This window comes from Dendrobium catenatum, unplaced genomic scaffold (assembly GCF_001605985.2).
Source record: "Dendrobium catenatum unplaced genomic scaffold, ASM160598v2 fragScaff_scaffold_621, whole genome shotgun sequence".
Lineage (NCBI taxonomy): Eukaryota > Viridiplantae > Streptophyta > Magnoliopsida > Asparagales > Orchidaceae > Dendrobium > Dendrobium catenatum.
This window is the reverse complement of record NW_021319083.1, coordinates 8,133,585-8,147,872: the sequence shown is the minus strand read 5'-3', so window position 1 is coordinate 8,147,872 and position 14,288 is coordinate 8,133,585. Positions and strand designations below refer to the sequence as shown.

Sequence of the window (14,288 nt, the reverse complement as noted above, 5' to 3'; positions counted from 1 at the left end):
TCTTGATCGGGCACGAATCTTGAGGCAAAAATCAAGTTGGAAACTTCAAAAATTAAATATGGGATCATCTGAACTCCGATTTCAATAAACTTATAGTCAAACTGAGCGTCTCGGAAATACAAACCCAACAACACCATATTCAACTCGATTCGATCCCAAATGCATCCAAATCAAAGACTCGAAGCACATTTGGAAGGTTCAATCCATAATTTGGATTACCAAACAATTTCCAAATATGACATGCTTATAGATTGAGCGGCTCAACAAGACAAATCCAACGAGCTCACGATTGCCAAATTCCAATATCATTAAAACCTTTAAATGTCTGACGAATGGTCCACAATCAAGGGATTCAATATCAGACGTAAATCCAATCCACTCCACATTTTTCCTTGATCCTCCCGCTATTTACGAGTCATCCCATCATAAAAAAACTATAAATATCCCCTCATTTCTCTTGAGAGGGGACCCAAGAAAGAAGTGGAGAAGAGAAGAATAGGAGAGAAGAAACTCCTCAACCACCGCTAGAGTTCCGCCCGACTTTCAAGTGACGCCGAAATTCCGCCCGACCTCCAAGTGACACCGAAATTTTGCCCGACCTCCAAGTGACGTCGGAGTTTCACCCAAACTACAAGTGACGGCGAAGTTCTGCCCGAGTACCAACAAACGTCGAAGTTCTCCTCGGTCATCAATTGACGTTAGACTTCTACCCGACGATGGACCTCTGCTCGTCGCCAAGTTTCTACCCGACGTCGGACTTCTGCCTGTTGTCGAACTTTTGCTGGACATCTATTCAATGCTTGATTTCTGTCCATTGCTAGATTTCTACCTAATGCCATCCTTTTGACCTCCGTCGCCTGCCAACTATGGTCCTTCTGACTTACATCGCCCACCGACTATAGTCCTTCTGACCTTCGTCGCCCGCCCACTATGATCCTTCTAACTTTCGTCGTCCATCGACTACAGTCCTTCTGACCTCCGTCTCCTGCAGACTAAGGTCCTTTCGACTTACGTCACCCACCAACTACAATCCTTTTGACCTCCGTCGCCCGCTGACTACGGCCCTTCTAACTTACATCGTCCATCAACTATAGTCCTTCCGATCTATGTCGCCCGCCGACTACGGTCATTCCGACTTACGTCGCCCACCGACTATAGTCCTTCTAACCTCAGTTGACCGCCAACTGCAGTTCTTCTGACTTATGTTGTCCACCGACTATAGTCCTTCCGACCTTCGTCGCCCGCTGACTACGGTCCTTTCGACTTACGTCACCCACCGACTACAGTCCTTCTAACCTCCGTCGCCCCCCGACTACGATCCTTCCGACTTACGTTGACCATACCGATTACAGTCTTCCCAACCTCCGCCGCCCACCGACTACGGTCCTTCAAACTTACGTCGCCCACCGACTAGGTACAGTCCTTCCCGACTTACATCGCCCACCGACTACAGTCCTTCTAACCCCAGTCGCCCGCCGACTGCAGTCCTTCTTACTTATATCGCCCACCAACTACAGTCCTTCCGACCTTCGTCGCCCACCGACAACGGTCCTTTCGACTTACGTCGCCCATCGAATACTGTCCATCTGACCTCCGTTGCCCCCCCGACTACGGTCCTTCCGAGATACGCTGACCACTGACTACAGTCTTCCCGACCTCTGCCGCCCACCGACTATGGTCCTTCTGACTTACGTCGCCCACCGACTACAGTCTTTCCGACTTACGTTTCCCACCGACTACAGTCCTTCTGACCTCTGTCGCCCACCGACTACGGTCCATCCGACTGACGTCGCCCACCAACTACGGTCCTTCAGATCAAACGAACACATCAACAGCGACTCTTTGTATTTCCATCATGTAATGTACTCTATAAGATGTACATCAAGTTAAGGCCTTCCCCCAAGGAATGACCTCAATTGTAATCAACTGCAACACTAGTTGATTTATTCAAATTGGGTTAGACCCCATGATTTTTCCCCCTTTACAGGGGTTTTCTACGTAAAAATTTTGGTGTCTCTCATAAATGCAACACTCTCTCTCTTATCTGATTGCATGCCGGATTTTCATACAATGTTAAGATGCTAAATTTGATATTTCTCTACCGCCGCGAATACTCCATGACGCAACAATAAAATTGCAAGAAAAAAATAAAATGCTTCAGTTCTCTAAACTTCATCCTTGGAAACTTTATTAGAGTAAAAAATATTCCCACAAACTTTCTTCGTTACGCTTGATAAAAGCACTTTTTAGTTTCTTTTTCCTAAACCAAATTGTTAGCAATGGTGATTTTTTCCTTCAAAAAATTGCATTTTGAAAAAAATAAATGTCATTTCTTAAGAAAAACTACATAGCATTTTGGTCATGAGATCACAACGCAATTTTTACTGTCTTCATGGGCTTTTATTTCGATTGAGAAAACATTTGTTGTATTTGCATATATTCTACAATCAAATTTAATATGTATTTTCTACAATAAAAATGTTTTGAGCTCATATATATTTCTTGATGACTCCATACATACATGCATATTCTTCAGAGAATATGCATACATGACATATAAAAATTACATGATAATGCACTGAAAGCTAGATCATGTAAAATGTTTAGCTATCATACACTGGTGCATGAATATGTTAACTTCTACATTTGATTGTTGACTACTACATCACAACTTGAGTTGAGTTTGTGCAGGGCAATATATCATATAAAACTCAAAATATTATTGTATTCTCTTATCAATCAATGCGGATATAATCTTCTTTTTCGCCATTTAGAAGTGGAGCACTCATAAACCAATCATACAAGTTTACTATGAATTCTTCATCCATAGTACTCCATTGTCAATAAAAATTAACATTTAAATCTAATTTGTTATAGTTCGCATTATTTTGTTGTATTCCTTCGTTGAAGCACATCATCTCATGGCATCTCATATGAATTAATGAAGCTCTTCTCAATGATGATTTGTCTCTATAAAATTGTCTTGTAACAACTTCCATCTAGACCATATAAGAAATCTTCCTGTTAGATCACAATGCATTTTGTACTCAATGATGGTTTGTCTCTATAAATTTGTCTTGTAGAAACTTCACATTAGATTGTTATAATGAATGTAGCTAAAAATTTGTATGAATATTTTTCAATTATGAAATTGTTTGTATACAAAATAAGTTACAAATTACCTCAATTTTTCTAGATTTCCTATCATCAAATAATTCGATGGACTATGAAATCCTTCCTTAGATGTAATAAATATATCATATGGAGTGTTATTGGTTGACCATAGCCTTATGAGTCCGACCTTCTAAGAACCCTAATGAGTACCCCTAATAAGTACACACCTAAATAGCCTAATCTTAAAATGAGGGTTAGCCCTAAACCCTTTTACCCTTTAAGATGCTCAATGTTACCCTATCATCTAATGTCACTATAAATAAACTTACAAAAATTAGGGTATGAATTGAACCGTATCATCTTATAGATATATAAACAAAAATTCAACGCTATAAATCATATATTATTACATTTTGACATAAATTATATAAATGCAACTAATTGCTATAGTTTTTCTTTTGGACATTTAGGTCAATTAAGACAAATTCATACACACATCACATACATAAACTACGAATCTAAAACGACTTGGTTGGAAGCTAAAATTCATAACCAATAGATTAAGATGAGCTATGTACTAACATAGTTTGAAATATCATAAATTAAAAACAAATTAATTTCAAACTTGATACCGTCACGTCATAGTTGACCCAATTTATTTGATTTGACATTGTTTAGATTAAAATAATAAATTTATTAATATAAATTGTATATTTTACATAGGCTAGTACTAAAATGAGTACCAATTAATTTATTTAGTAAAAATATTAAAAATTTATTTTTTATAATTTTAAAATTGAATTAACTTATATCAAATTTGTATTCAACACTAAAATTTTATTTATTTATTTATTTAAGATGAAAAAAAAAATCATTTAGATTTTGACATGCCATATCATTTATTCATGAAGGGCCATAGCAACCTATAAGGAAAGTTTTAGGTCCTTGGAATAGTTCAAATTTATGTCTTTTGCATAGCAACTGAATTTGATTTCTCATCCATCATCTCCATCATCAACAGTGCCACTAATCAATATTTTTTTTATTTGGCAATATAAATAATTCGCAGACAAAGATTTTTGTAATAAATTAAAAGAGCTGATGAAGATGACAAAGGACATTTGGATGATTGATAAGGACCCATCTCGTGATTTGTAATAAACTAAATTTTTCTTAGAAAAATTAAGGGACAGAGCACAGATTTGTAATAAAGTAGAAGGTCCAAAACTTTTCACATCATACATAGATTCTTTGATCAAATTTGTGGTGAGAGCTCGTAAAAGGGGTAAACTAAAACATAGGGGATTGAATAGGGGCACCAATATATAATTTGGTCAAATTGATTTTGATTTGACTCAGAAAATTTAGATTCGTTTGAAAAATGGGTCAGATTCGTATTTAGAATTTTTATAAGTTTAGGATTTAGAGTTAGGTTTGAGTTAACACTCGAATTTGATTTTGGCTTGTTTATCTTTTTTTCTATAACGTATTTTTCTTGTTGACATGCTCTTTTTATTTTTTATCAATTAACTTGAATTTTGTTATTGAAAACCTATAATATTTTTAAATAAAATAATATCATGTTAGATTTGGATCATCTAGGTTGCCAGTGGATTAGGTTTAGGTCCATCTTTTTAACCCGTTTAGTAAATTAGATGAGTTTGGGTCAATTGGATTCAGATCAGATCAAATTTCAGTTGGGTTTGAATATGACTATTAACCCGTTTAGACACCCATAAGAATGAGAAAGAATTCATCGGTCATTCAAATTTTGTTTAAACCAACATAAACTAAAAATTCAAGTTTAAAATTTGAAAAAGAAAAAAGGAACAGCTTCTGGTTTTTTTAAACAAAAGGGAAATAAAAATAAATAGAATATTACAAATTATTTGACATCAATATAAGATTTTTGTAAAAAAAATTAATATAAAGTTTTTTATATAAAAAAACTATATTATCTTATATTTTTTAATAATTTTTTTTTTACTAATTTGCCTTACTCATCTAAATAAAAATAATTGAAATGTTTCTGCTATTTTTTTTCCTAGATGGTTAAAACAAGTGGTTATTAAGTAATCATATTTATTTGAATACTCTTGACTATGATTTCGTTTGGGATAGCTTTCTTATTGTTTATTAAAGCAGTTTTTTAATACGAAAATTTTTTGAACTAAAAATTTTTAGACTAAAATGCTGTTTTAAAAAACAGTAAGAAAGTTATCTCAAACTAAGCCTAAATTAGAATGATGTTCATAAAATTAAAAGGTTTCTTTTGTCAGCAGCATTGATTTGGTATTATATTTTATTTTAATATTTTTAGTGTTTAATATAAGAAAATAAAATAAAATATAAAATTAAAATTCATATTTGATTATTGGTTAAAATTAACCTTCTGATTAGTAAAAAAAAAAAACATAAAATTATATTTAGGTGATTTTAAAATCTTACAATACATCTAATCACGATATAAAACCGTTGTTTCGCTTACTACCATTCATCTTTCAATATATTTGAAATATATTATATATAATAAATATAAAATATATTTGAATTATTTAATATTTAAAATATATATGTATGTTTAAATAAAAAAAAAAACCAATAGTCATTTTATTACAAAATAATAGATATTTTTAAGTACTCAAATCTATTGATTCAAAGGTTAAAAAAAAAAGTTATAATTTTGTAAAATTAGCTTATTGTGATTGGAGGAGGATAAGCATACAATCCCTTGTCATGCATAGAATTCCCCACCACCAATGATTTAATGAAGCTTCCACTGTTGTACTCGTATGAGCAGTGATAGATGTGACCAGAATCTTTGAATCTGGGTGTACTAATTGGAGGACCTAAGGACTAGAAAATAGTCCACTTTTGATCAGCCAATAAATGTTGGGTCCTAATTCTTTTGACTGGGAATAGAATACTCTGAATGCATATAGGAACTTATAGAATCATTTATATATTTACTTTTAAAACTAAATAGATAGTCTCATATCTATATATACATATAAAGTTTTTATTTGCTAAAGGGAAGGGCTTTGACAGGATTGAAATTGTCAATGTCGAAAAATTATTCTGTGCGGATACCGAATTGTATACGGAAACCAACCAGAATGTGCCTTACTGCCTAAGTAATTGTTGAAGAAGAGACAATCAAGAAAATCAAACTTTTAAGTACGTGGTCCCTCAAACCTACTAGAGAAAACAACATAGCTAGTATGATTAAAAGTTCATTATCAAATGATACTGATATCTTTTCCATATTCATGAGGTGATATCATCATGATAGTTTTATTGGATTATCTTGTACAATTGTTTTGACCGTGCGGCTCATTATTATTTGAAGACTTGATGATATACTTCTCCTATGTATTATACCACCATGATAATTGCATCAGAGTAGCCACATATAAAATTTTAATAACACTGCCTCACTATACAAAAACTCAATTGCTTTTAAGAATGTGAAAATCAATGTTGTACGCTTTGCACCGCTCATGCTAACACGAAAGCACTACTCCTTGCGTACTTTGGGATGACACTAAGGATTTGTTTGGGGCGACTTTCTTACTGCTTCTTAAAGTAGCTTTTAAGTTCAATAATTTTCATTTTTGTACTTTAAAGCTATTTTAAGAAATAGTAAGAAAGCCATTCCACACGAAACTTAAGCCTATCATCATACAATTCTAGTTCATTTATAATTGTTTCATTGGAGAATAAATCCTTAGGCCGTTATGATTACCTAATTAGAAAACATCTTATACTAAAACTCATTTAATTTAATTAATCAGATGCAAACTACCTTTTTATTATTTTCTAAAAAATAATTTACCTTTGTAACTAGTAGAGGCCCCATAAAATTGTTTTTTCTCCTATTGTGATTTTCATAAAATTGATCATTTCATTTGCTAGGTGCACACTAAATTACTTAAGCCATGATGAAGAATATAATCAAATTAATTTAATTATCCGTAGAAGTTTTTTACACGCGATCAAAAACCTAAAAAAAAAAAACAAATGATAGGAGGGACAAAGGAGATAATATCAAAGAGAAATTTTTCTCATCCTCGAAGAAGAAAAATGAATATTCATTTTCCTATTTTATTTTTGCCTCGTTCATTTTATATAGTTTTCAAACTCCTAATTACATACAATAGTGATTTTGATATATAACCAAAGATATATATAGATTAATTTTCATAATAATTTAATCATTAGTAAGAGCTCATCGTTAGAAAAACAAATAGCTACTAATAAATTTAACTTAGAGAAAAAAGAGGAATTTTTACAAGTTTCCAACAGATTTGCCACAACTTTCTGATGATCAGGGAAAAAAAAACTACAACACATATGTAGCGGAACTAAACAGACTGAATAACTTAATCAGAGCTAATCAAGCTTTCAATCCGACAAAAAACATAGCTAAACAGACTAATTTACTAATCTAATTAATCTACAATATAATTTCAGTACTAAGAACATTCCAAATTTCTTCAAAAACCTCAACAATCATATCATGATACTCACGTGAATTCAGAGACAAGTAAGAAGCAAGCAAATCCTCTAAATCCTTAGAAGCCAGAAGATTATTCTCCAATATCATGTCCACCATTGACTCTCTGAAATCCTTCTGAGGATCTGAAGAAGATTTCACCACCGCTATGCTCTCCTTCAACCTCTCCTTCCTCTGTTTGCGTTTACTCAAAGCTTGAACTCTCTTCCTTGCAAGCCGTGGTGAGTTCATCAATGGCGACTTTTTGTTGTCTTTCTTGCTTTTGGGCTTTGTGCGTATTGGCTTCAGTGGTAAATGGAAGAGTTTGTCTTCTGCTCGGGATTGGCTTGGGATGTAGTAGGATGGTCTGTTTGTGCGGTAGGATGGCTTTGTTGGTGAAGCTTTTGGAGGAGTTGTTGGAGCTTCATTTTTGTTAATGGAGTTCTGAATGATTGGTCCTTTAGTTTTACTTCTGTTGGCTGTGTTTTTGAGCTTAGAGAGCCAACAGCTTGGCAGCATATTAGCGAGCTTGAACCTGTAGTTTCCCATTCTTGCATAAGAACAAGTACTTATCCTTTTCTACGAAGCAATCTTTTGTAGTAAAAAAGAGCAGATGACGAGGAGATATTCTTCAGAACAGTTTTAAAGGACGAGAAATGATAAGAGAGATTGTTAACCACAACCCTTTTTTTTTTCTTAAGAAATGATGAGTAATAAATCATAAAATATGTGACTTGTGAAGGATCTCTCTCACACACATCTTAGGTTTCATTTGTAATGATTTTTTTATTTCTTCTTAAAGCAGCTCTCTATTATAAATTTTTTAATTATTGTTCTAAAAAATTGCTTTAAAAAATTATTAGAAAGTCGTCCTAAATAAAGTCTTAATCTCAATAAGGCTATAGGGAGGACTAGGTGTTGTGATGTGACTACTTTAAGCTTAATACAGGTCCATTAAAAATAAATGATTGAGAAAGGTTGCTATTAGGAGTTCATTTGAGATAATTTTTTTCACTCTTTTGTTAGGAAGGTTATTATCATTTCATATATATATATATATATATATATATAAAGAAAATTGTCCTCCTTGAGCATAAATCTCATGGTTGGGAATTAACTGGCCAACCACTGAGCCATGACCTCATGCACTATAGCCATAATTTGGTTTGGTTACAACAGTCTTCGAGCTTTTCAATTATTTCTGAAATGATATAAAGGTTTTTATAATCAGATTTGCATGAGTGTAACGATTTTTAGAAAGTTGCTTGATTTTTACAAAAAGAAATATTTAGAATACTCATATTAAGGTTTTATTTCGGACAGCTTTTGAAGCAACCTACAAGTTAAAAATAAACAGAGAAATGAAATAACAAAGAAGGAGAAGGAAGATGGAATCTGTGTTGTGTTCTGTCTTCCATGAGCTGCTACATAATGCAATGGATTTACATATAGGAACTGAGTGGTTAGTTTTTTTTTTTTTTTTTTCTAAAGAAAAGCCAAAGCTTGCATTATATTAAAAACAAGAGGAAAAAGAAGAACAACTACAAAGTGGATTCCTCCTTCAAAATGTTAAAAAATGAAGGAGGAACCTTATTCAAAGAAAACTCTTCTCAACTAAAACTACTAAAAAGAGTATAGTTAGCACACAAATTTGCTAACTTATTGCTTTCCCTACCTATACAATTGAAAATGACAAAATTAAAATCCTTAAGAAAGCCAAGATCCTCTTCTTTGTAGTTCCCTTTCTCCAAATTCTTTGAAGAAAAGAAATGATATTCGAATTTTCACCTTCAATGATGATACCTTTGAACTTGAACATCCAATCCTTGATCACCTCCTTTAAAGAATGAATTGCTACAAGCTCCAATTGTGTTATGTCCCAATGAACACAAGATCTACCAGAAGCAAAGAGGAATCTACCTTTGCAATCCTGGAATACTCCAGTAATACCTGTTGTATAAGAAGAAAATAGAGATGCATCTACATTAACCTTTAGCCATTTAGGTGGAGGAGGATGCCAAGTATTGGACAGTCTGTACGACTGGTTAACATCCCAGTGGCCCAAATTGAAATGGCTAAAGCTATAGGTAACCGATGTGTAACATATAGCATTGGAAGCAATAAAATAGGGCTATCTTCCACTCCTTCATGAATACTTTTATTCTTAGCTTTCCAAGATAAGAAGATTGCATTACAGTACAGATTGACGATCATACCTTTCTTCAAAGCAAGAGATTCCAGTCATCTAAGACACGCTTTAAAGATAACAAATATAAGAATTCCAAATCCCCATTGGTTTAGATAATGAATTACCTCTTTTAACTTCAAGCATTTACACACAATATGCTCTACGTCTTCAATTACATTGTAGCCTCTAGGACATTTGGCATTGTCCAATAATCTTCTATACCATAAAAATTGAAGTGACGGGATTGCATTTCTACTTAAACTCCACCAAAACACTTCCACCCGAGCATTCAGCTTAGCTTTTTTGATCCACTTCCAATGCTGAAACTCATAGCTCTTTTGCACCGAAGCATTGAAAACCAATCCAGTAATAGAAATCTCTGATTTTTGCTGAAGCATCTCCATTCGTTCCCCCTCCCCATGTTGTGTAATCTTCACCTGCAAGATAAGATTAACCAACTCCCTACCAAAAGTTTTCAGCAGCACAGGTTCATTCCAGCATCCATCAAGTATGAATTCTTTGACTAAGAAGCTGTTTGGTTGCCTGAATTAGGAGTGTAAAGTAAAACAAATACACATATTTACTAAATTTAGTTGTTTGGTTAATTTTGAGCGGAACAAAAGGAACCCCTCCGGAGCATTAGGCATGTATTAAGGTGAGTGTTTTCTACGAATTAGAAACCCACGCATATTGAGCGTGTTATAAATTCACTCGACGAAGAATTCCTTCGCATCGTTGTTGTTCGGCTTCATTTCTTCGCAGGAGCTGTAAGATTACACGAGAGACTTCTTCGGCTCCTTCGTTCTCATTTGACTTTGCTCCTTCAACGACGTTCCCTTTACCTATTCGAACGGATGTTGCGACATTTTCATCGAAAATAAGGACGGGAGCTCGCAAGTTCTAAAGGTAACTTTATCCCTTTCGAGCGCTTCTTCGGCCATGGCATTAATCTCCTCCGAATTCCAAAAGATGAAACACACGGAGCCCTCTCCCTCTTCTGATTTCCTTTGATTCGCAAGCATAAGCCCAGTCGGTAGAAGATCTCTTCCCTCCTCCCGTCTCTCTCCTTGTTCGCACGACCCAGAGAGAAGCCGGATCTCTCTATCACGGACCTCCTCCTCTCTCACCGAAGGCATACCAACTTCAAGAGCCCTATAGCAGGCTAAGGTTCAGCCTCCTGTTGACCAACATCTGTCTTCAATGAGGAAGACCCTTCGATCAATCTCCTCTTGCGCATGTATACGTTTTTCCTTCCTTCTCATTTTTCTTTCCCTTTCCTCTTCTTCTTTTTTTTTTTAAAAAAAAAAGACCTGTCAACTTCAAAATGTTACAACTAATTCATTATTGTATTAATTTTTAATCTGTTAATCCTCCTCATTTGAATTTTATGCAATTCAACAGCAATTTGGAGACCTGTTAGTTTGTTGTTTATCTTTGTATCGTCTTATAGAGCATTGTTCCTTCTGTCATATTTTTTCATGAGCTCAGCAGTCTCCACATCTAGAGGAATCCCTGGTTTTAACCATGAACTTCATCTTCACTTAAGATAAACTAAAATTCAGTGAACCAATAAAATTAGGATGATATGTTTAAATGTCTAATATGTAAATGGATGTTTTTAATTGTTTGATTTACTAAAATTATTCATCTTCCTTCTCCATAAGTTATCCTTTTTGTTATTGTATTTCCTTTGCAATAACTTAATCTACATCCTACTATATTTTTATTTTTCATGTCTATGTTGAAATTGGATGATTTAATTATACATTTTTTGCTTAAAGTTAAATTTTGTAGTTACAAATATGGTTGAGCCATTGGAAGATGTTGCTGAACTCCGTGAAATTAAAAAATATAATGATGTGATGAAAGTGATTTATATTGCAATTAGTACAATATGTGTACTATTGCAGAAGATTCGCAAAGAAAAAAAAATATGATCCTCAACGGAATATACAACGTGACACATATCTTTCTAGGTTATATAATGGATGTGATTCTAACTGTGTTGACATGGTACGCATGAGGCGAGCGCCTTTTTTCAAATTATGTGATTTAATGCATACACTAGGATTGTTGTTAAAGACAATAAATGTTCGGATCGAGGAACAAGTTGCAATGCTATTACATACACTCGGGCATAGTGTTCGTAACCGAGTCAAACGATTTAACTTTCATCGCTCTGGTGAAACTGTTAGTAAGTACTTCAAAGCTATATTACATGCTGTAGGGGAGTTACGCAATGAGTTTATCAAACCTCCACCACCTGAAACTCCATATATGATTAAATCAAGTAATAGGTTCATGCCATTTTTCAAGGTATAATCAAATTTTATTCAATGAAAATCTCTCTTTTTATTAAGGAATCCTAAATATACTTTTTGTCAAATTTATGAATGCTCTACTTTAAATTTATTAATCATATTTTTGTGAGAATGAATTAATGACTCATGACAACTATATATATTTTTTGAGAATGAATTCGTCACCACCAATTGTAAAGGTATTAAATACATGCATCATGATTGGCATCAATGAGCAATGTAATAACTGAATGAGCACCTTTTAAGTTTTGGTTTGTAATTCAGCAAAAGACAGTCAAATTATTTAACCTATTTGTATACCTAGAGGTTAAGTACTAACTATTTGGTAGAAAACAAGCATAAATGTTAATTAATTTGGACTATTATTAATGTATTAGTGTGATGAGGGGCTCACATTTTAAAAACATGAAGGTGGGTTGATGGGAGGCTTCCAGTTAAACAGGATTAGCTATAATTGAAATAAGATGGTTGGGGCATTTTGGGGTTAAAACAAACAAGCTCTTAATTTCAATCCCAGGCACTGTACTACTTGGCTGCCTTTCTTCTTCTATTAAGTGTCTTCAATGAATATGTTCTAGATTTTCAGCATGGTTTAATTCTTTTTCACTTTCCCTCAATGATGATTTGCAATATCTTAATTTTGAACTAACTCCTCGACATGTTATCAGTTGAAGGACCTCATACTAATTCTTCCAAAGCATCTCAGATTCTTGTATGCTTAGCAACCTCTTCCAATTTGTGGTATAGGTCATATACAGATCAAAAAATTACATCTTTAAGCCATATATCTTGTTCCTCAATTGTTCAGTAATCTGATTTATTTTGAAATTTTTGTGGAGAACAATTGTCACATTACTTTTTCATCCTCTAAATGCACAATTTAGAAATTGTTAGTAATCTTCAGAAGTGTAGCACTTCAAAACATACCAATTATTCCAATCAAAGAAAGACCAAGTCTTCCATTTACTTTTAGCTTTCATATGATGTCGTTTCCAGCATAATTTAACAAATGTTGTGATTAATAGGTTGAATAGAAGCAACAAACAAATAAAAAAATAGTTATTTACATGGTATATTTTTATACTAGTTGTTGTCCCTTATCTTTTAATATCTGTGCACCCTATTACGTTTAATTATAAGCATTTTTCCCTTCATTTTATGCCCAATTTGTCTATGATTTTTATTAGGCTTCTATCACATTTTAACACTTAAGTCTAGATTTTAGATCTATGACATCTTCCAGCTGCTTCCATCAAAAGATCAAGTTGGTGTTTTCTCAGCCATAATGCCTTCTGAGGCTTTGGAGATTACCCGCAAATTCATGAACAAGCCTGTAAGGATCCTTGTCAAACGAGATGAACTGACCTTGGAAGGAATAAAACAGTTCTATGTGACTGTTGATAAGCAAGATTGGAAGCTTGAAACCCTTTGTGATCTTTATAAAACATTGGCCATTACTCATAGTGTTATTTTTGTGAACACGAGGTGCAAAGTGGATTGGCTCATCGACAAGATGAGGAGCAGTGATCATACAGTATCGGCTACCCACGGCAACATGGATCAAAACACGAGAGATATTATTATGCGGGAGTTTAGATCTGATTCTTCTCATGTTAACATCACCACTGACCTGCTTGCCCGCGATATCGATGTTCAACATGTCTCACTGGTCATCAATTATGACTTGCCAACTCAACCTGAAAACTATCTCCATCGTATCGGTCGTAGCGGATGGTTTGGAAGAAAGTGTGTGGTTATCAACTTCATCACCAATGATGATGAGAGAATGCTGGCTGACATCCAAAGATTCTACAATGTTATCATTGAAGAACTGCCATCCAATGTTGCTGACCTCCTTTGAGGTTTTTACTTTTTGAAACTAGTTAGGCCTTTTCAAAATCTTAATAATCTCTTTAAATTTATGTATTAAACTGTATGGTTTGGGATTTATTTTTGTTGTTCTTGATAACTTAAAGGAGTGTTCATCTTATATGACAAAATTTGTAGGTTATGTATAGATGACCTTACAAGGAGGCATCATGGATGTTCTTTTTCGTTATGTTTGAATGTGATGTATTATGTATTTGATGCTTTACATTTTAAACTAGTTTATCTGCTCTTTTTAATATATATATGATACCGGTGATATAGGGAAAGTATTGATTCTTGC

General features: G+C 33.8%; 2 protein-coding genes across 2 annotated transcripts; one reads left to right on the top strand and one right to left on the bottom strand.

Moving 5' to 3' along the window:
* Window positions 1-7,570: 7,570 nt before the first annotated feature.
* LOC110114885 (transcription repressor OFP2-like) lies at window positions 7,571-8,158 on the bottom strand. The gene has a single exon (XM_020847917.1). It carries the CDS (start codon window positions 8,156-8,158, stop codon window positions 7,571-7,573), a length of 588 nt encoding a protein of 195 aa, XP_020703576.1.
* A 3,754-nt stretch (window positions 8,159-11,912) lies between these two features.
* On the top strand, window positions 11,913-13,979 carry LOC110114899 (eukaryotic initiation factor 4A-6-like). The gene is made up of 2 exons (XM_020847938.2): window positions 11,913-12,113; window positions 13,344-13,979. The coding sequence occupies exons 1-2, from the start codon at window positions 11,913-11,915 to the stop codon at window positions 13,977-13,979; spliced, it is 837 nt and encodes a 278-aa protein (XP_020703597.2).
* Window positions 13,980-14,288: the final 309 nt, after the last annotated feature.